Raw genomic sequence first — 21258 nt, 5'->3', positions numbered from 1 at the left:
ATAGTCAGATACAATCCTGGTTCACGATGCATATTAAAACATCTATATTTGGAAGCACCAAATCTGATCTAACTATAGTTTAGTTGTTACTATATATATATAATTTTGTAACTAATAAAAACACAAATATATGATCAAAAACTTGAAAGTTTGTGAGTATCATCATTGGCCACGATATTCGAGAGCCAATTGGCTACTTGCCGGCATTTCTCTTCACCCTCCAAACTGACTATGCAGAAAAGTGGACTGGGGCGGCAAGATTGTAAACAAGCACTCTTTCAGTCAATACACATAGATTGGTCAGTTATCTTTTTTTTTTTGCATGGACAAACTTCTTATATGCAATCTCGAGATCGCCCTATCGGAAAAAAACTTTGAAAACCAACGCGTGTTGGCCTAGTGGTAAAGGAACTCCGTCTGGAGTGCCCGCCCTGGGTTCGATCCGCGTTGGCCACGAGAGAATTTACATGGGCTTCTCTCGCCCTCCAGACCACTTCGCGTAATCAGGGGTCCTTAAATGGAGGTTTAAAAATTCCTGTAATGGCATGGGCATAAGCCCGGTGGGCTAGTCGATCACGCTTAGTGGTCGGATACTGGGTTATCAAAAAAAAAACTTTGAAAAACAACTTTGAGCAAATTTAAGATCTCGAGTTATTAGAAACAGGTCAAAGGAGGAGCATATTAAGTCAAGAGGAGTTGTTCATCTTATGTTAAACTATATTCTTATGTATTTTGGTTTCATTTTTGTATTGGTATAGGTTCTTTACTTGTTTGTATCTTCTAAACGAATGGTATTATATTTTCTACATGGTCAGCTATCAAATTAAAATATTAAAATTATATTTTAAATATACCTGAGACCAAAAACGTTATGACTAGACAAAGAAGCTGCTAATATTAAGTAAGCAAATCATCGAAGTTTTTGTAGTACCCATATTTTTCTTTTGAAATGAAATCTGTTTAATAGATCTTTAGTTTCTGGATACTGAAGAGAAGTTACATATATATTTTATTTATTTTAAACATATGTAAAAGTCTAGAATATAAGGTATATTTTTACTTCTAGTTACAATATATCTTAATATTGGACTATGTTGTTTTGTTAGTTCACATATGTTTTTTCCTAATTTTTAGAAGTTTGTCAAACTTTTATTGTTTTTAGTTAATTGAATAAAATGGAATACTTATATTTTGTTCAATCGTAATCAAAATTGTAGAGGAATGTTATTGAATGTTTTTTTGTATATTTTGGATTGTTTGTAGAATTGATGGTTTGTTTCATTCATGTCAAATGGTAAAAAAAAGTTAATGGAATTAATCATTCAACACCATTTTTTTTTGAAACATCATTTAACACCATTTCATTCTCAAAAAAAAAAAAAAAAAAAAAAAAAAAAACACCATTTCATTCTAAAAATTTCGGTTACGGCTTAAATGCTTTTTGTCCAGTCCCCAGGATGTTACTAATTCCTTAATATTCCAAGAGCCCAAAAACCTCAATGTAAGAATTTAGTGGGCTCAAGCCCACATGATTCACGCTCGGGTTCTTACTTACGCGCGTTAAATTTAAGAACACACTCGACTCTCACGCGCCAAAAAATACTCATCGTCTTTTGGATTGGTTTTCAGTTCTGGTCTGTCCCGACCCGGCCAAACCAGGGAAAATAGGCTCGTTCCGACCGAACACGCTTCATCTCTCCTCCACTTCTGTGTCAGATGATTGCGATCAGAAACAGATATTTCGTTAAAGATGATAATCCCAAAATAGGAAAAGTTTTGGAAACCATATGGAAGTTTAAAGTTAGCGAGAGAGAGAGAGATCGAAAACATGTGGCTAGTGTTGTGTAAAGAGACCGAGTCACCCGAGCATCATCACCCTCACGCCCACTCGGACCTAACCAACAAAACCTCGCCACGTTATCTGTAATCCGAGTTCCCGTGAGTTAGGGATCTTTACTTGAATGAACCAGACATGTTCGCAGAGTCACACATACACACAACAACCAAACCTTCACAAGTTTTTTTGTCGTCCCCTCGTATGGAATCCATTGTGGGGCGACACAAACATTAATATCTTCTTTTGCTTCTGCTCTTCTTGATCTTCTGTCAAGATTCGTTTTAGCTCCCCCATCTTATACTAAAAAAGAAAAGGTTATAATCTTTTGGTCTTGATATTTCAGAAGCTAATCAATCTGGTTATATTACCGATCTTTCTTTATTGAGATTACTTGCAGGACAAGTAATTAATAGGGTTTGTTGTAAAGTGTAGGGAGAAAAAAAGAAAGAAGAAAGATGGGAGGAATGAAAGATGAGGCGAATAGGATAACAATCCCTCCATTGTTTCCAAGGGTTCATGTGAATGATACTGGGAGAGGAGGCCTGTCTCAGCCATTTGATGGCAAATCAATGTCTCTTTCTAAACGTTCCACTCTTCCTTGTCCAACAAACAAGATCTCTGATTCTCCTTCCACACTCTCTCTGTCTCTTGCTCCACAAGCCAACAACACCCGTCTCGTGAGTTTTCCTTTCCTCCTTTTAAGTCACTTCTTGCTTTTGCTTGGTGTTACATTGCACAATCATTGATGAAAATAGAATTTAAAAAATACAAATTATAGATATCACTTTATACTTATTGCCCAATACTTTTTTTTTCTTGTGTTTTTGAACAGCATGGTCGACCTGAAAAGAGTCAGTTTTCACCAGTCTACAACACTTCTCCAGCATCGAAGTTTGAGGGGAAGGTGAATCATCCAAGTGCCAGAGGATCACCAGTTACTAATACAAAGCCTAGTTCAATAAAACAAAATGAGTACCATTTCAAGAACCTTACCAACTTGGATTCTCTCAAGGATCCTGTTGTTAGACACTCGGAAACAAATCCACAAGCAAACACAGATCTATCACTCCAGTTTTGTAATAGCAGTAGCAACATAGTAAAAGGAGGAGAAGCCGCTGGTTCCAAGGCTTCCCTGAACACTCTTCATACTCGAGAATTACTTTTGCAAGATGAAAGCAAGAGAGGGTCGTCTCTTAGTATGATGAAATCTCAATTGTATAGAAGAAGAGCCCTTGATGTATTCAACGTTGAAACTCAAAAGAAGCTCAAAACTGTGCCTCCGCGTGAACAAGATGTCTCAGACTCTTCTGCCATTGACTCCTTGTCTGGTGTGAGTGCATCGTCTAATGATATTGCAAGAGTGATAGGTAACAAGAGGTTTTGGAAGATGAGAGCTTACATGATCAAGTATGTATCCTCTCCCTTACTTGTCACTCTCTTTTCATAAATTTTGCCGAGTTTATCACTCTTTTCTTGCTGATATATTTTCAGTCAGCAAAAGATCTTTGCGGCACAAGTCTTTGAGCTTCATAGGCTAATAATGGTAAGCTGCTAGCTAATAACTTGATTGTTCTATGACTTGCTTCAATGTGATCTGACCATGAACCTTAAACAATGATACAGGTTCAAAAGATGGTTGCAAGATCGCCTAACCTGGTTCTTGAAAGTAAGCTTCATGGCCTAAGACGTGGTGGTACAATAGTTGCTTCAAAGGTTAAGAAACCAAACACAGAAAATCAAAAACCTGTAACCGAAGAATATCCAGAGCATATGAAACCAAAGCTTCCTCTACCTTCCATAACCAAAGAGCTCATGAACCCTATTTGGCAACAACAGCTACTTCCTCCTCCTGGAAACCAATGGTTAGTTCCTGTAATGTCTCCATCAGAAGGTCTGGTCTATAAACCATACGCAGGACCATGTCCTCCTCCTCCTTCAGCTTTCATGGTTCCAATCTACGGACAAGATTCGCTGCTCGACACGTCAGCATTCAGGTTCCCCGTTTCTACTCAGTTTAGCCACAACTACTTCCCACAGCCTAACGCGAGGACAACAGTACTTGACCAGACAAACCCGTTTGGTCAGCTTCAGAGATGGTCTACCACGTCTAGCCACATGACTCAAGCCATTCCGTTTTCTTTAAAGAAATCTCAGGAATCTAATGACAGCGATGTACATGGAAGTACAGCTTCAAGTCCACCAGAGAAGTCTAAATTTGATGTGCTTCCTCTTTTTCCTACAGAGCCTACTCATCACAATGAGCAGAAACAGCAACCGCTGCAACATCGTGCCATTAAAGCCATTCCTCATACTTCAACATCTGCCTCTGAATCTGCTGCAAGAATATTCCGTTCTATTCAAGAAGAAAGGAGGGACTCAGATCATATGATTAGTTAGTTTTTCTTTACTCTCCACATTCTTTTTGCTCCATAATTGCTTCTTAATCTAGTTAAGTTTTTCAGTGTATTCTATTTACTATTACATAAAACATACACACACACATACACACATGTTATATTGATATTGTATTTGACATACAGTAAATAAAAGAGAGAAGTTTTTGTTCCATTAATAACATTACAGTTCTCAATTGTTATGGAAATGCCAAGATAATATAAAGAAGACTCTGATGCTCCTTAGAACTAAAACTATATCAATTTTTTTGTTATTCAGCTATCTTTAAAGATAAATTTCATTAGCCATTGAAGTATATATACTATCAATGTAGAAGAAGACAATAGTTATCAGTTGTGTCCATGCTAAAGCAAAACTACACTCAAAAAGTCCCAAGAAACACATCCATTAGAAGCCAAGAACCTTTGGGGAAAGTTTGAGTAATGGCTCCAATGCACTTGGATCAAACTTTCTTGCAAAGAGATAACACACGTGAGATTTCTGATCATTGTATAAGCAGGAGTGATCTTCCTGAATCTTCTTGAGAAACATCTCTGTTATAACAGACTTCCCAAAAGTAGTTGGATGAGGACCCCCTTTTGACCAATCTGTCCAAGTTAACGTCCGTTTCGCCAGCAAATCAGAATAACCAATAGATATCATTGTTGGGAAGTAATGTTCATCCACATAACAAGGAGGTCTACAAAACTCCTTGAACTTGCGGTAGTAAACGATGTCTTCAATAATGTAAAGAGCGAGTTCTCTGTTGATTTCAAACCACTGAGACCCTTTTCTCCACTGGCTTAGCTGGACTTCCGGTCCCATTGCGTAGCTGTATCTGCCTCTCCCGTAAGGCCCGTCCTCATCAGCTGAACCCATGAAACTATATCTTGATTTGGAGACGTAACTGTAGATGAAGTCGAAACCGCGGAGAGGAATGCAAGCTTCAGAGAGCAGAACAAACCATTCATTAGAGATGTCTAGCAATGCGTTAGCCAATAGCCTCCTCTCTGCTTCACACATACTCATCTCTCCCCAAGCCACATGCTACACAGAACAAGTAGAAGCAACATTACAAAAGATAAGTTTTGGTCAGTTTGAAGATCAATGTAAGTACCTGACTTGGAATCTGTCTTTTGTAAAACACAGATGAGCTTGAGAAATCTGATTTATAATCTGGCAACGTGTGAACATAGATTGAGTAAAACCCTTCATGCCCTTTGAAGAACCTTTCCCAAAGTGGAGCAAATGGTAAAGGGCCTTTGGTGAGAAACATGAAGGCCATTTTAGGAACTCTTTTGAAAGGATACTCATATCTCCGTGGCTCAATAGATGCACGCCAAAGAAGCTCGCTGTCATTCATGGAGTGCCAAGCACTCGATGGAGGCTTGATAAAGCTCTCCAATGTAGTTACCTCATCGCACGTAGAGATCAATGTGGTTGGAGCCAGAGTTTGAATCTTCAAGTACTTGATCATGTGCATGCTAACGACAGAGATTCCAAGAGCCGAGACAACTAACATCAAGAAAACCTGAAGCACCCGCATTGGTAAAAGAGACCTACATTGGTTCGTAGGTCTTGAATTGGAAGGTGGTGTATCTTTAACGCCTTCCTCCTTCCCCATTAGCCTCAGTTTCTTGATGAACAGAACAAGTTTTGTGAATATACAACAACACTTCTGAGTTTAAAAGAATCTATGTTACCTACACCACCGGAAGAAAAAGACGTTTTGTTAAGGTCTAAAACACACAAAATAAGCTGCCGGATCGGATTCCCTCATATGTCAAGAGGAAGTCTTAATGGAGCTTAAATCTTGTCTCATGATCTTAGCCGAGGGATGTTCTCTGAAAATCTCATCTGACTTTGGTATCTAAATCTTGGTATCAGAGAGCTTAAATGCAAGATAAATCGGAAACAAACATAATAAAGCATTAAAAGCCTAAGTACGTTGGTAACTGATGGTCTCGGTTAGAGAATAACGTTTATTACACAATACAGAAACGTATTATGGTTTGATTACGATTGTGGTAAACAGTTCTGGAACGTATTATGGCGGTGCAATTAGAGTAGCGGGCTCGGGGTATTTTATACAGTGACTAAACATATTTATCTTTTGCAAAGCATGGGCCTTCTGGGCTAATCCAGATACTTCACTTGGTGCACAAAATTATAAAACAAACTAGATTTTGACCCGCACGCCCGTGCGGGTTTGTTTAATTCATATATACTCTCTCTGTTTCAAAAAGATAGATGTTTTAGAATTTTCACAATTTTTCGGGTAAAACATATTAAAACTTAGTTATAAATACATCGTTTTCTGTAATTTTATATTTATTATACTTTTAAACCAATAAGATTTTACGAATTACAATTAATGTTTTTGAACTTCACAATTTTTCATTATTAGTTGACAAAAATTGTATTGAAAATATAAAACACCTATCTTTTTGAAACAAAAATTGTATTGAAACCTATTTTTCATTATTAGTTGACAAAAATTATATTGAAACCTATTTTTCATTATTAGTTGACAAAAATTGTATTGAAAATATAAAACACCTATCATTGATAAGGTGTAAAGTAGCAATTGCTAAACCAATTACTCTGTAAGCCATCAACTGATACTATACTCCATAGACAACGTTTAACAAACAATGCTAAACCGTTTAATAGATTGTTGCAATTACAAAAATGAATTTTATAGAAAAATTAAACCAATTAATCTGCATGCCACAAAATGGATACTATAATCCCAGGCCTTGGATTTATTTTGAAAAACGTCATAATGCGTTATATATGATATGAGCACTTATCAATAATCAAAAGTTCAGAGTTAGACCACGTGTGTAATTGTTACATTTATAGTTTCCATAAATAAGGACCAAGTCCAACGAATGACATGGTTAGCATAGAAAAAAATAGTAAGAAGTTAATGGGTTAGAAAAATAAATTAATGGGTTAGAAAAGATGTAAAACTACTGTGTTTTGATTAGTGGCATTTAGTTGTAATTTTTGTGCAAAACTAAGGGGACATAGCTAAGTGTACTTCAGTCTTAATAGTTTAGATTACTGGGTCGAATCCCGGCCACTGGAGAATTAACATTTCGGTATCGCAAGGGACAGAGGACCGACATGTGGCAACACATGATTAGTCTGGACCACTTCTGTGGGGCCAAGATACCTCTGTATAATTCAAAAAAAAATAATAATAATGATTTTCCATTGAGAAATTGGCTGCAGTACACCTAATAGCTCATCTATTTTGTCAAATGCCCAAACTCTCTGTTGCGTGTCAGAAGTGCTCTTGTAACCATTAGACAATACAATGGTTCCTTGCTTTTCCAGAAAAAATATCAAAATTCAAAAGGCATGAGTTTGCATTCTCTGTTTAATTGGCAACCATCAGATAAGACACATTTATTTGTATTCTTCCAACCACCACCGTATTTCATTCCTTCTTTTTTTTTTGTATTATTCTTCTTCTCTCCTCCACAAAATTCCAGAGAATTCGAATGGACTTTAGAACCCTAAATCCCTAAATCATAATTGCAGGTTACAACAAAATCCTTAGTTGTTATAGGATATCTTACATGCTATATGTTTCATTAGCACCTAATTGACTATTTATTTTTTTAGATGTTTTTTTGTTAAATGTTAAATTTAGTTTATCGACTGATAAATGGTATATGACAGCGTAAATATTAGGTAGTGATCACCAAAAAATATTATACGTTATAACTTTTCTTACAGACAGATAATCGATTTAGTTGCATTTTGAGGTTACATATAATGTTAAATGTTAACTTCATGTATTAACCGGTAAATATTATTGTAGAGGTTAAGTGAGGACATTAGCTCACGAAGAAGTGCCTAGATCAGTCGATGGACAAGAGTATAGAGAAACTCGTCGCTTTAGGTAATCATGCGTACCAGGTAGCTCCATTGTCGTCCAATGTTACGCAAAGCCTCCAGGAGATTGAGAGGAAGCTAGTTAGTGCTGTAGTTGACAACCTGAAGGATATGCAAACCGTAGTGCTTGAGGAGTTTACTGATATGATAGATAAATCAAAACATAGCAAAGGGAGTGCGGACCAGACAGCTGATGGCGACAGAGGGACTGATGAACCGTCAATCTGACAGTCATATTAAAGAAGTTTTGCGTGATGTTAATGAAGTGCTACGTGACCTTGCTCATGTCATCACCATCTGAAATAACAAACTTAATTAAATGGTCACTGCATAATATATTTTTAACATCCACATACATAAGTAGCTGATATTACTAAACATAGCAACTAAGTCATGTCTTACAGTTTGACTTCTTTTTTCTACTTTTAAAAAGATGCGACGAGATGCTCCACGAGATATATACACAGGTTATGATCTAGCTGATATTACTAAACATATCAACTAAATGATGTCTAACAGTCTAAATGTAACTACTAGCTGATATTATTAAACATAGCAACTAAGTGATTTTTTACCAAGTATCACACAATCCTCAGTCTCACCAATATTTAGCCCCATGTCAGCCCTACCCAAGCCTTGATCCATAGAACCAGAAACTTATCTGCAAATTCAAGAACTGACTTCACCAGTTATTGGATCTGTGTCTTTTTCCTTCCTCTTGTTAGTTGACTCCAAACTCCCTGTAACAGTTTCATCAGTAGCAACTAAACAGACAGGTAACCGGTAACCATTTATTTATCGCCTACAACTTCAATTATCACAAGAACTTGTATTTATTTTAAAAATATCCGGCAGCATACCTGAGGCTAATGTGATACTAGTTTGATGTAGAAGTTCTCTAGCCACAAATAGCTTCGCAAGAAATTTAAATCATTGTCTGTGTATGTGTTAAATTTGGTTCTCTAGACATAAATTCAAGAACTGACTTCCACCAGTTATTGAATCTGTGTCTTCTTCCTTTCCCTTGTTAGTTGACTCTAAACGCCCTCCAGCACTTCCATCAGTAGCAGCCAAACAGACAGGTAAATGGTAACCTGTTATTTATCGCCTACAACTTCAATTATCATAAGAAGTTGTATTTATTTTAAAAACATCCAGCAGCATACCTAAGGCTAACGTGAGACTTGTTTGATGTGGAGGTTCTCTAGCCACTTCCTCAAACCTGATTATCCCATCTCTTGTTGTAGTAAGAACATCTATTTCATCAGATGAGTCAGTTTCAGATTGAACAAGAGGCTGGATAGTATCATTTTTCGTGAGATTGAGAGAGTTCCTACGAAAATCTGAAAGCAACATCCATAGCTAATCGTTAACCTTGCATATTACCATAAAAACAGGAAGTTAAAGGCCAAACTTTACCTCTTAAAGGGATTGCTTTTGGAGGAATCACATCTAGTACGAAGCCTTTCTTTATCCAATAGATCGACTTCTGCAGCGCTTCCTGCCATCATCCCTGCTCCTCAGAACAACTCTCCATCAAATCACAGAATTTTCTGCAGTCTGACACGCACGTTTGGAACGGCGCATCTGTTTTTACATAAAGCAAGGGTAATTTCGTCACTTTGCTATTAAAAGGATACTACTTTTATCTTTATCCAAATCCTTGTGCATTTGGCTAATTTGGGCTTGTATTAGGTATATTGGACCTATTGTCCCTTTTCCATTTTGTCTAATAATTTCTTTCATTTTAACTTATAAAAATAATAAAAAATGAAAATCTAATGGGTGGCATCCATAACGTACTACTTGGCTTCGCCATTGAGTTTGGATTAGGTATTTTGGATACTTCAGTATATAGGTCTAAAACCTGTTTACGTATTTTTGATTCAGTTCGGATATTTTAGATTTTAAAAAAAAAAACAATTCATTGATTACTCAAATCTCTTATACTTCAAAAATTACTATTAACTTAACTGACATTTAAAATATTTAATAGGTTGACAGATTAATAAGTACGGAAACAAAAAAAAAAAGAAACACCAATTTGTTATTGTTTTGAGAATTTTAATACAACTTTTGTCAAAGAATAAAACAAGAAACTTAACATGCATTTTAAGTGAATAATAAATCAAGTAAATATTATCCTTTCATGTTCGGATATCCAATATCTCTTAATTCAATATCTGTTAGGATATTTTGCTACTACGGTTCGAGTTTCAGTTTCAATTCAGGTCGAATTCAGATTCGAATTCATGTGTCCGATAAAATACCCATCCCTACTTTTGCAGATCATGTGAGGGAAGGCGACAACAACAGTAAGTGTTTCATATGTTAAATTCCATATCCGATTGAATATAACAGTTGTGGGTGGGGACGATATAATTGTTTGAGAGGATTTCCAGATCTGTAAAAGGCGAAACATTTGGAGAAAATTGAAACAATTACCATTGCCATTTCTATGTACTCTTTCTAGTAACAAAACAGTGATTTTACAGTAAATTTAATTATATATAAAATGAAGTTAAAAATGTGTATTTAAATTAAATTTATATTTAATGTATGTATATATTTAAAAGTATAATCTTGTAAATATTTTTTATCTATTTCTTTTGGTTAAAATATATTAAATCAAATTCTATAAAATTAAAAATAAATTGTAGATATATAACTATCGAAACGTGAAGCTATATGATATTTTTTTTAATTTTGATAGACTTTTTATCTATTTCTAGTATGTCATCCTCCGAAAATAGTCTTGCACCACCAGAAGGGACACGTTGCTGTGGGGCGTGCATGGTGCCTCCAGTTTCATGATGCTCACCAGAAGGTAAGCCAAATGATTGATGTTACATGATGCCTCTGAAATCATGATGAACACCAGAAGGTAAGCCGAAGGATTTTTGCTCCATGTTGCCTCCAAGTCTAGTCACGTCCTCCTCAGAAAAGAGTGTTGCGCCACCAAAAGAGATGTACTGCTGTGGGTCGCTCATGCTGCCTACAAGTCCAGTCATGTTCTCCTAAGATAAGAATTCACTAAAATAGCCATCACTAGAGTGGACGTGTTTCTGTGGGGCTTGCATGGTGCTACCAAGTCCATAATGCTCACGAAGGATTGTTTCTGCTTGTTGTCCCCAAGTCCATAATGCTCACGAAGTACTGTTGCTGTGGGGCATGCCTGCATGTTCATGCTGTTGCTGGTGCTTGAGGACCTGAGTCTTGATAAGATTGAGCTCTTCCTGTTGTTGTTCGAATAATTTTTTGTATTGAGCGATTACATCCGAATTGCAGTGAACACTTTCTGCACGTTTCTGTGCGCCACTGAAATGGGTGTCCACAACATCTTGCCTCACATGTTCATTGTATAGAGCAGTTTCAATGATGGTGAAGTTTGTTTGAAGTTTTTAGTGGTATAAATATAATATTTTATAATTTAGTTTTCAATTTATTTTATTATTTTTTTATGTTTTGTTTTGATCAATAAAGAAAGAATGGATGTACATCCTCTTTTCTCAAAGTATCTAAAATGTCGTGGTTTAAGATATTGGTAAACTTGTATTTCCTCTTTTTCATTCTTTTAACATATCAAATACCATCAAATATATCCATGTTGAAGCTGCTCTAACTTCTTATATGACACAACCAATTTTTATTCATTGTATTACTTTTAAAAAAATAAAAATGATTAAATAACACTTCGCTAGCTTAAGTATGGAAAACCATAATTTATTCTTGTTTTTTATTTTATTTATCATAAATTTTTTACTTTCTTTACATTTTATATATTTTTATTAGTTGAATTAAGTAATAAAACAAAAAATGCCATTTATTGCTTTCAGAAAATTGGATGCCCTAAGCCAGTGCTTGATTTCAAACACTAAGGCAAGGCTCTTCTTGGCGATGCCAAAAGTATTGGATAAGCTCGATAGTTTTCAATCCAAGATATCTCTAACAAGTTGATTAGGATAAGATAGGCTTGATACAATTTTAATAATATTAGAAGTTATCTATTACACTAATAGGAAAAAAAGAAATAAAAAAAGTTGTGCTACCACTATGTATATACCATTGTTGAGATGTGACATTGATATATAATTTAAAGTTTAGTTTTGAGTTATTTTTAAACATTAATAAAGAAAGCAATTCTTTATATACAAAGTGTGTTTTCAAGACTTTAATTGGTATCCGAGCTTTTGGATAATCGATATATGGGAGACGGTAATCCCACTCGACCAAAGGAATTCACACAACCATCGATTTAATTCCACATACTGAACGCAACTAACTATTGGGTATTGGTAGTAAGGATGAAAGTCTTGTTGAAGATATATAAGGTATGAGACCTATCCATCTCGGAACAAAGGAACCTGACAAAGACAATGTTGTGATAGACAACCGCTATTTGTAGCAGTCTCGGCCAACATTAGTACTAGCTGTCTAAATTCTAAATGTCGAAAATTTCTATCCATACTAGCTATGTATTAAAAAATTATATATTTTCTATATATTTTTGGATCTAGCTATGTATTATAGATCCAAACCAGTTCAAATTCATAAAAAACTACCAAACCTATATATATATATATATATATAAAATTTGTAAGTATCAATTTATGTCCAAATCTCTGACGAAATATTTTACTTATCCAATTTCTAATTTTGAGGATCCAACCCAAACTTAACCGGTTGGAGTTTATCGTAAAATTTGAATGCACAAGTCTACTTTCTTTTGTTGTTGATTGTGAAGATTTTGTTTCTTTTCATATGAAGTCAAGTCAGTTTTTATTATGATATTATAATTATATATAATTACGAGAAACATTATATAGACGATTCGATAATATTATCTATTTTATGAGAATCGACAATATTACCTACTTTATGAAAATTTATGTTGAAGACTCTTTGTAAATTTTTCCATTATCTGTACAATTATTTAATAAATTTAATTTTTGGAACTTGAAATCTAGATTTCCAGTAATATACAATTTTGATGTTTAAATTCTTTAAACTTGAACCATTAGGTTTTGGTCAAATAATTTTCTTAAGAAAAAAGACTAATAAGATGTTTTTGTGGAAGCACCGTGGCATAGTGGTCAAGGTTTAAAGGCTTCTACATCCAAGTTTGGGGTTCGAATCCCAGGCGATGCAATTTCTACACCAGGAGGTCTGGGTTTCAATTCCCGGAGAAGACGGATTATGCAGAATATTGGAGATAAGTCTTACAAGGGATCTTTAGCATGGCGCAAGGAATACCGTCATGAATGGATCTCATAGGACGGCTCAGGATGATGCAGTCAGACATGAATTCTTATAAGGCAGTAGAATAGTCAGCTCTAATATCATCTATGTAATGTTTCTCGTTGTTTCTAATAGCATAATAAACCCGACAAAAAAAAATGTTTTCAAAAGAAAAAGAAAAAAAAAAGATGTTAAGAAAAAACGAAAGGTAGTTTTTCTGACGGCATGAAACGCTGTCGCTTAATGTTTGAAGAAGATGACCAATTCACCCTTTATCACAACCTCTGAGAAAGTAGCTTCCTTTGAACCTTCCCTCGACTCGCTTGTCTTCCTCTTCCACCTCTCTCACTAAAACATCTCCAATGTTAGCCACCACGCCTGCTCACGCCCTCAGGCTCAGGTACGTGTTCCCCACGCGCTCATGGCTTCACAAGTTCCGACGCTCCTCCTCCTCCGCCGTTCCTCTCGCTCGCCTCTCTCCTTCTGAGCTCTCCGGCGGTAACAACAACAACAACAACACACTGAACGCTCACGAAGAGAACAACATCAACATCTCCCAGAAGAAAACGGCGCCGTATTACCCGAAACGAGGCCAGACGGTGGAGCTCGTCTGCGAGAGCTTGGGGTTCAAAGGCAAAGGAATCTGCAAGGTCGACGGCACCGGCTACGTCGTCATGTGCGACCGAGCTCTTCCCGGAGAGCGTTTCCTTGGCCGCGTCACTCGCCGCAAAGGCAGCTACGCCGAGGTTTCATTAAAAAAAAATCTCTCCTTTTTTTAATTTTTTTTTGCAATAAAGTTACAATCTTTTTGTTCGTATTTGCTTAGGTGACAAAGATCAAGACTTTAACTCCACACCGTGACTTAGTTGAAGCTCCTTGTGAGTATGCTTCCTACTGTGGTGGTTGCAAAGCTCAGAACCTCTCCTACGAAGCTCAGCTTAGAGCTAAAGAGGAACAAGTTCATGAGCTCATCACTCATGTTGGAAGGTTCTCTGATAACAGTCCTGTCTTGAAGCCTATTGTTCCCTGTGATATCCAGTTCAATTACCGTAACAAGGTTTGTTTGTTTGTTTGTTCTCAAGCGTCTCCTAATTGGGTTGCTTTGGTTTTGAGCTTGTAGTACTAACAGTTATTAGTGTAGATGGAGTTTTCGTTTGGTCCACAAAGATGGCTTCCGGTTGAAATGTTGGACCAGAGAGGAGAAGATGGTCCTGAGAGCTTTGCGTTGGGGCTACACGCTCCTGGGTTTTTTGACAAGGTTTTGAATGTTGACAAGTGCTTATTACAAAGCGAGCCTGCTAACATGGTACGCTGAAAGCAGTTTAGTTTAGTTTAGTTCAAAGCTGGAGCTCTTCTTTGAGTATCGTTAGTAACATTTTGTTATAACCCCAAATAGGTTCTTGCTGCTGTTCAAGCTTGCTGGAGAGATCCTCAACTAAGTCTTTCGCCATATAATGCTCGTTCACATGCCGGGTTTCTTAAACATTTGATGCTGAGAACTGGAAGGTATTGAAGGTACTTGAATCATAATTAATGTCAATAGAATAAGCAATTTGTTCTCGTATAGAGAAGTGAAAATCATTGTTGTATCTTCGTATGATCATTAGTAGTAGTTCTTCTTTCATCTTCTAAGTTTTGCTAATACTTTCTTATGATCTAACTTTTGACCATAGGAATGTGGAGACTGGTTCACAAGAACTCATGGTCAATTTTGTGACCTCCTCTTATAAGCCAGAGCTGTTGAAGCCCCTGGTTGATAAAGTCTCATCAATTCCTGAAGTGGTTCGTGTGCAAATCTTATTTGCTTCATTCCGCACAGCCCTATTTAATAGTTTGATCACATTTTCTTCCCGCTTTGTAATTCTAATAATTTTCTTTGGCTCATGAAAATGCAGGTAAGCATCATGAACAATGTAAATTCCTCTGTTGGAAATACATCGGTTGGGGAACAAGAATATACACTTTACGGTAAAGAAGCAATCGCAGAGGTCTTGAGAGGCCTTACATTTCAAATCTCAGCCAACTCTTTCTTTCAGACTAACACTCATCAGGTACGTAAAGCAATGAACCAGCTTGACTCCTCTCTTTCACTTCAAGCATTAAACGCAATCTTGGTGAAACTAAAATGGTGTTCACTGTGTAGGCCGAAGTTCTGTATAAGCTGATTGAGGAATGTGCTGGACTCAAAGGAGATGGCTCAGAAGTTGTGCTTGATCTTTTCTGTGGAACTGGTACCATTGGTCTTACACTTGCCAGGAGGTAGAAACCTGAGATTATTATAGTACTTGCCAAAGAATAATGAATATTAGCAGTTCTGATCGTTTGACTCTCCTCTGTTTCTAGGGCTAAGCATGTGTATGGTTATGAAGTAGTTCCACAAGCAATAACAGATGCACACAAGAATGCTCAAATAAACGGCATAGAGAATGCAACATTCATCCAAGGGGATCTTAATAAAATAGGAGAGGATTTTGGGAGCAATTTCCCTAAGCCTGACATCGTTATTTCTGGTTATAATCTTTTTTCATTTTTTATTCTAATACTCTTATCAGATATTTTATTGCTTACTCATTAGTTTTTTTTTTACAGATCCCAATCGGCCTGGTATGCACATGAAGTTGATCAAGTTTCTGCTAAACCTTAAATCTCCACGGATCATTTATGTTTCATGTAATCCTGCAACCTGCGCTAGGGATCTCGATTACCTTTGTCATGGCGTGGTTAGTCTCTAATACTCCACTCTAAATCTTTACTCTTTATATTAATTTTGTAAAAGTAAATAACAACAAAAACTTGGTGATTTTGAAACGTAGGAGGAGAAGAATATAAAGGGTTGCTACAAACTGATGAGTGTGCAGCCAGTGGATATGTTCCCTCACACTCCTCACATCGAATGTGTCTGCTTGCTTGAGCTTTCTTGAGGCTTCATTTGGTTTCTAAGCAGAGAAGAAACAAATGAAACCAGAGATTCTTAGATCGAGGGAGTTTTGATTTTCCATTAGAGTTAAGTCTATTCAAACCTTTTTTTTGGTGGGGGGTGGAGGATCAAGTCTCGGTAAACATCATCACACCACCTTTCTCCTTTCATGAACCGACTAGAAATATTATTTGAATAAGACTCAATTATTTACAAAAGGACAAAAAAAAAAAGTAATTGACTTCATCAAGAACATGATCAAATTGTAAAATGAGTGCATCTTCCAAAGCACTTTCATCTTGTATCTTAGTTTCGTTTTCTTGAGCTAAGTTGACGAGCGTAAGTGGCGACACGCTTTGCCCACTTCACAATACCTGCCTTGAGCTTCTTAGAATCCATACGACTCAAAGACGATTGTTTCTTCTTACCATCCGGTGATTGCTCTGTGAACGAGAATGACAAGCATCGATAATAACTTGACTTGTCGCTTCCATTGTTCTTGCTCTCTGGAGCCTGTTTCTTGACAGACATGACATAAATCTTCAGATGAAAAGCTAAGAATTGCTGTAATTGTTCGAGTTGTGAAGAGACTTTATAATAGGGAGAGGCGCAGACATAAGAAAGATAGTCTTACAAGTTATTAGACATATGTTGGGTTTAAGGTAAAAGACGTGTAAGCGAAGTAGCATGCTGGTTTCGTTGCATTTGACTTTGTCAACGCATATTCTTCTCTTCTTGTCACTTCCCAAATGGAATCTAGATGTTTTTTATTCTCTCTTTTCCATTAAAAAACTAGTAATATGACATTTCTTTGATCCATTTTGGCAAAACCATTGACCAAACACAATCAAGGATAGAGTTTGCTGGCTATGTTTGCTACGTAGTCTAGATCTTATGGAGGTTTCAGTTTGCAAACAGAGATGGTGCGCCTGAACATAATGTAAAAATAGATAGAAAACCAAATAGCTGTAAAAAGTTTCTTCTCCATCTGAGTTTGACAAAGAACTTTTAAAGAGAGTTACAACAAACAAATCTATCTGGAAAAGGACTAAAAGCAATCCTTGAAATGCTAAGTGAGTAAATGAGAGCAACAATGTCTTCTTCCACCTAATCTGTGAGTTTATTTTCTTCTTTCTTCTAAGTTTACACCTCCCACCACCAATTGCTATTACTGATATAATTACATATACACACATTCACTTCCATATTCTTCTCTCTCTTTCTGTCCCACAAGCACTAAGATATATCTGTACTATACAGAAAACCAATCCAGCACACACTAAAACCGGGCTAGTTTCATCTTAAACCTGAGGCGAGAAAGAACAACAAAAGACAAGAAATAGATGCGAAAACAAACCAGGGAGGACTTAAACCCATCTCATCATATAGTATTATTGCCTGCAGATGGCAATGCTCTATGCACTTGTCTCGCTGACCCCTTCACTGCTTCGTTTATCCTACTGAAGACTACTTTGAGAGGGATGCAAGATACAATCCCCTCTCTCGTCTTCTCTATCATCACTTTCTTCTTGCTGCTTACTGTCAGCTTCTGGCCACTTAGAGCAGAGAGGCACTTTGTCTTTATGGACAGAGACGAAGATTTCTTTGACTTTGATGATTTGTGTGGAGGAATGTGTGGTTTCTTTTTCTTTGATTTATTCTTCCATGATGGTTTTGGCTTCACCTCAACAGCAACCATTGGAACAACAAGCGACTTGATATGACTGCACAAAATGCGGTCACAAGATCCATCTCCAAGCACTTCAACCGTTGAAGGATGACCGACGATAGCTTCACCGTCCAGTTTACTCATAAGGGATATCAGCGGGACATTCCTGGGTTTGTAGTTACCTTTCTCCTCGATCTTCACGTCGTACAGCTGAGAAGAGAGAGAATAATGAGGGAAAGAGTTGTTGTTGTTGGCTTCTTCCGCGTAAGCAATTCTTCTTTCTTCTTGTTTTTTACTCATCTGCCTTGGATTCCTTTTCCCTTTTAGCTGCCACTTCGAAGTGATATCCTCAACACCACTGATGAGTGGAACTGCTGGACTTGTTGTACAAGCGGATCCATTGCATCCTTCAGTTTTCACCACATCATCACATTGCCTCGTCGGTTCAGAGACAAGAGCCAGAGCTTTCGCCTGTGAAGATGTGAAAGCTGCCGCCGAAGTACCTGAAACAACAATGGACGTCAGTTTAAGTCATGCTAATCACAAACCGGAAAAAAAGAAGCTACCAAAACCGATCTAACTGATCAAGTGTTTGATCCAAACAGACACAGGAAGAAAATATAGCAGATAAACCATCTTAAGCCAGTTGACCAAAAAAAAAACCATCTTAAGCCAAAAGAAAAAAAAACTATTAGGAAGCATCTCTCATGATTTGGACACTGAGTTGAATAAATGATAAAACAAACAAGAGTCATTAGTATTCTATCCCGGTAGAGTTGTCCAGGCATTAGTCATATAAGTACTTTAATCCATCATGTGACAAATACAACTGATGATTTATTCTTGCTATCATGTTTCCTCTCTTCCTAAAAGTGGAGACTTTCAGATTTTTCAAAAAATAAAAAATAGACACACAAACTGCAAATGTCCCTTAGATCAAAAAGGGACCCATTCAATCACCAGAATAATAAGATAAGAGTTCAGGCATCTATACCTGCAGTGTATTTATGTTCTCCAAGTAGCGGAACATCAAATACTTCATCCTTTGCCAAAACTGATATGCTGGAGACTTCACTCTCTTTTGCCTTGTTATGGATCCTCACATCAGCAAAATTCTCAGTAGCATTTAGTGAAACATCATCATTCTCACATGAAACCACCCCATTGCTGTCAGAGTTATTTACCGCAGAAACTTTGCTTTCAGAGAGCCCTGGACCAGGCGGACAATCAGAATTAACAAGTTCGTCACAGGTAACAGGAACAGACACCACAGCTGTTGTACTCTCCAACACTTTTGTCAGTGGTCGTCGTTGGGTTTTCTTTTTAGAGCTCTCATTAGCATTTATGTCTACATCACTAACCAATCCATTTTCCTGCTTAGCCTTTTCTTTTGATCCTACACCAACTCCAATATCCTCAAGCCCTCTCATACGTTTGTTTCGTTCATCATCTTCCGAGTCATTAGGTGTTCTTCTTCTCCTCCTCCTCTTTTCTGACAAAGGCTGCACCTTTGAAGCTTTGCCATCAGTAGAGTCAGAAGACGTGCTTGCCTTGTCGACACAGGAATCGTCTTTTCCTACAAGGAGGAGGGCATTCTCAATCTCGAGAGCATGGACAATGGCGTCTTCCCGTCGAGCATACTTGACAGGCTTCTTACCAGATGCAGTAGCCTTGGCAGTCTCAATACAAGCGTCATACTCCCCACAACGAAAGGCCTTCACCCTCTTGGACTTCTCAAGATTATACCAATCCCTGCATATATAAAGAATTAAAAAAAGCAAATATTTTAACTAACTCTTGACAAAAAGAGACTTAAGGAGGAGAGAGTGAATCAATGAATGAATCAAAGAGAGTTTTTTTACTGACACGCCAGCATCGTCACGGCCTAGAAGCTTAATAGGTGTGCCGGATTTGGGAGAAACGATGGTATCGTCAGGAACCTCGTGATGAGCCATGATCCGACCCGGCCACCAGGACCCGTTACGTCGTCGGACCCAAACCAAGCCTCCAACAGAGGCATCAATCGCCTTACTGTTTCGCTCATCACTACTCCCCATCGGAGTTAAAAGAGAGGGGAGACTCTCTCTCTCTCTCCCTGAAAACTGTAACCGACAGAATCAGACTCAGAAGCTGTGGAGAGATTGCGGAGAGGGTTTTATCTAATCTACCACAAGGAGATCCGGGGGATCAACTCTTCGATGTTTTATTCTCTTAGGGTTTTTATGAAGCTTTTCTCCGATCAATCCGCTGTTCTTTTTTTCTTTTTGCTCTTGAGGGTTTTGTTTTGTCTTCCTCCGCCAGATACGCAGAGAGAGAGAGAAGAGAGTTTTCTCTTTTTTATTTTTTTCTTGACTTTAGGGCAAAGAGGCGGTTGCGATTATTTTTGTCTTCGATTATATATCAGTTTTGTGTTTTTTAGTTTTGGTTCGGACATATCCGATTTTGATTCCAGACTATAACTTCCAGTTTAGTTTAGGAGATACGGTTCAGATATTTTCTTGTTTTTTTTTTTTTTTTTTTGATAAAATTGTTTTGTTTTGTTTTCAAAGGTTTTCTCCTTTAATCTAATGTCGAACCCAAGATGTCTGCTTCCCAATTCCAAATCAGAATTGGAATAAAAGCTTCTGAAGATTTTCAGAATCTCGTTTTCAAATATGTTTCTAAAATCACTTCTTTAAAAATGTATGCTTCCCTTTTAAATTTTAACTACATCTAAACTTGTATATCTGTACGGATTGCGTTTATAATTTTATTAAAAGTAAATTACATAAAACATAGAAAAATATCTTAAGATAACTCTAAAAATGTTTTTATCACAAATATAATCGCGGAACCGAGAGAGTTAGGCACGGAAAGGAAAGCTAATGATCAAAATGTATAATTAAAGAAGTAAATATATAGATTTTAGTATCCATGATTAATTAATATAGATTTTAGTATTTAAAGTTAAGGGATGAAGTTTTGGATTTGTTTAACAAAAACTTGAAAATAATTTATTTAGCATGATTATCCTAAAACATATACCTATTATTAATACAATTATATTATATATAGTGCATTCGGTCTGACGGATTTTAGTTCATAAGATAATAATAATTAATATATATATATATCTAAAAATGTTGGTTCATGGAGAAATAAATGAATATAATTATATAATCAAAAGTGTTGGTTCATTTATTTTCTAAACACACAATTACTAAGAATTCAGATAACTAATAGATACATGTGGGTACAATTTTATAATAAAAATGTATTTAATTTAAAATCTTACAAAAAGTGGGTCCAAAGAAA

At 36.7% G+C, this 21258-nt stretch overlaps 5 protein-coding genes across 6 annotated transcripts; 2 read left to right on the top strand and 3 right to left on the bottom strand.

Moving 5' to 3' along the window:
- The first annotated feature begins 1583 nt into the window (after nt 1-1583).
- On the top strand, nt 1584-4340 carry LOC108860986 (protein HEADING DATE 3B). Its single transcript, XM_018634821.2, has 4 exons — nt 1584-2514; nt 2670-3244; nt 3329-3380; nt 3461-4340. Exons 1-4 carry the CDS (start codon nt 2293-2295, stop codon nt 4232-4234), a joined length of 1623 nt encoding a protein of 540 aa, XP_018490323.1. The 5' UTR covers nt 1584-2292; the 3' UTR covers nt 4235-4340.
- Nucleotides 4341-4639: 299 nt separating this feature from the next.
- Nucleotides 4640-6070, bottom strand: LOC108860993 (glycosyltransferase BC10). The gene is made up of 2 exons (XM_018634827.2): nt 5349-6070; nt 4640-5278 (listed from the first exon to the last, which is right to left on the bottom strand). The coding sequence occupies exons 1-2, from the start codon at nt 5853-5855 to the stop codon at nt 4640-4642; spliced, it is 1146 nt and encodes a 381-aa protein (XP_018490329.1). The 5' UTR covers nt 5856-6070.
- A 7603-nt stretch (nt 6071-13673) lies between these two features.
- Nucleotides 13674-16548, top strand: LOC108862958 (uncharacterized). The gene is made up of 10 exons (XM_018637233.2): nt 13674-14124; nt 14205-14435; nt 14520-14684; nt 14775-14884; nt 15052-15160; nt 15274-15429; nt 15522-15637; nt 15722-15888; nt 15968-16098; nt 16192-16548. Exons 1-10 carry the CDS (start codon nt 13741-13743, stop codon nt 16297-16299), a joined length of 1677 nt encoding a protein of 558 aa, XP_018492735.1. The 5' UTR covers nt 13674-13740; the 3' UTR covers nt 16300-16548.
- On the bottom strand, nt 16515-17111 carry LOC108862959 (uncharacterized). Its single transcript, XM_018637234.2, has one exon. The coding sequence runs from the start codon at nt 16824-16826 to the stop codon at nt 16602-16604; it is 225 nt and encodes a 74-aa protein (XP_018492736.2). The 5' UTR covers nt 16827-17111; the 3' UTR covers nt 16515-16601.
- Nucleotides 17112-17258: 147 nt separating this feature from the next.
- On the bottom strand, nt 17259-20348 carry LOC108862957 (uncharacterized protein At1g51745). 2 transcript variants are annotated; one of them, XM_057011005.1, is made up of 4 exons: nt 20133-20348; nt 19831-20066; nt 18959-19716; nt 17259-18467 (listed from the first exon to the last, which is right to left on the bottom strand). In XM_057011005.1, the coding sequence occupies exons 2-4, from the start codon at nt 20019-20021 to the stop codon at nt 17677-17679; spliced, it is 1740 nt and encodes a 579-aa protein (XP_056866985.1). In that variant the 5' UTR covers nt 20022-20066; nt 20133-20348; the 3' UTR covers nt 17259-17676. The 2 variants fall into 2 exon arrangements, with proteins under 2 accessions (XP_056866985.1, XP_018492734.1); XM_018637232.2 differs by having other exon boundaries at nt 19831-20348.
- Nucleotides 20349-21258: the final 910 nt, after the last annotated feature.

This window comes from Raphanus sativus, chromosome 5 (assembly GCF_000801105.2).
Source record: "Raphanus sativus cultivar WK10039 chromosome 5, ASM80110v3, whole genome shotgun sequence".
Classification (NCBI taxonomy): Eukaryota; Viridiplantae; Streptophyta; class Magnoliopsida; order Brassicales; family Brassicaceae; genus Raphanus; species Raphanus sativus.
This window is presented reverse-complemented; position numbering and strand designations above follow the sequence as displayed.

Excerpts from the sequence above, each read along its gene's own strand:
- LOC108862957 (XM_018637232.2), bottom strand. The coding sequence starts at position 20,021 with ATGGGGAGTAGTGATGAGCGAAACAGTAAGGCGATTGATGCCTCTGTT. Across the intron at positions 19,717-19,830 it reads GGCCGTGACGATGCTGGCGT|GGATTGGTATAATCTTGAGA; the intron begins GTCAGTAAAAAA and ends TTATATATGCAG. Across the intron at positions 18,468-18,958 it reads AGAACATAAATACACTGCAG|GTACTTCGGCGGCAGCTTTC; the intron begins GTATAGATGCCT and ends TTGTTGTTTCAG.
- LOC108862958 (XM_018637233.2), top strand. The coding sequence starts at position 13,741 with ATGTTAGCCACCACGCCTGCTCACGCCCTCAGGCTCAGGTACGTGTTC. Across the intron at positions 15,161-15,273 it reads TCTCATCAATTCCTGAAGTG|GTAAGCATCATGAACAATGT; the intron begins GTTCGTGTGCAA and ends ATGAAAATGCAG. Across the intron at positions 15,889-15,967 it reads GCCTGACATCGTTATTTCTG|ATCCCAATCGGCCTGGTATG; the intron begins GTTATAATCTTT and ends TTTTTTTTACAG.
- LOC108860993 (XM_018634827.2), bottom strand. The coding sequence starts at position 5,855 with ATGGGGAAGGAGGAAGGCGTTAAAGATACACCACCTTCCAATTCAAGA. Across the intron at positions 5,279-5,348 it reads AAAGACAGATTCCAAGTCAG|CATGTGGCTTGGGGAGAGAT; the intron begins GTACTTACATTG and ends TGTTCTGTGTAG.
- LOC108862959 (XM_018637234.2), bottom strand. The coding sequence starts at position 16,826 with ATGTCTGTCAAGAAACAGGCTCCAGAGAGCAAGAACAATGGAAGCGAC.
- LOC108860986 (XM_018634821.2), top strand. The coding sequence starts at position 2,293 with ATGGGAGGAATGAAAGATGAGGCGAATAGGATAACAATCCCTCCATTG. Across the intron at positions 2,515-2,669 it reads AAGCCAACAACACCCGTCTC|CATGGTCGACCTGAAAAGAG; the intron begins GTGAGTTTTCCT and ends GTTTTTGAACAG. Across the intron at positions 3,245-3,328 it reads ATGAGAGCTTACATGATCAA|TCAGCAAAAGATCTTTGCGG; the intron begins GTATGTATCCTC and ends ATATATTTTCAG.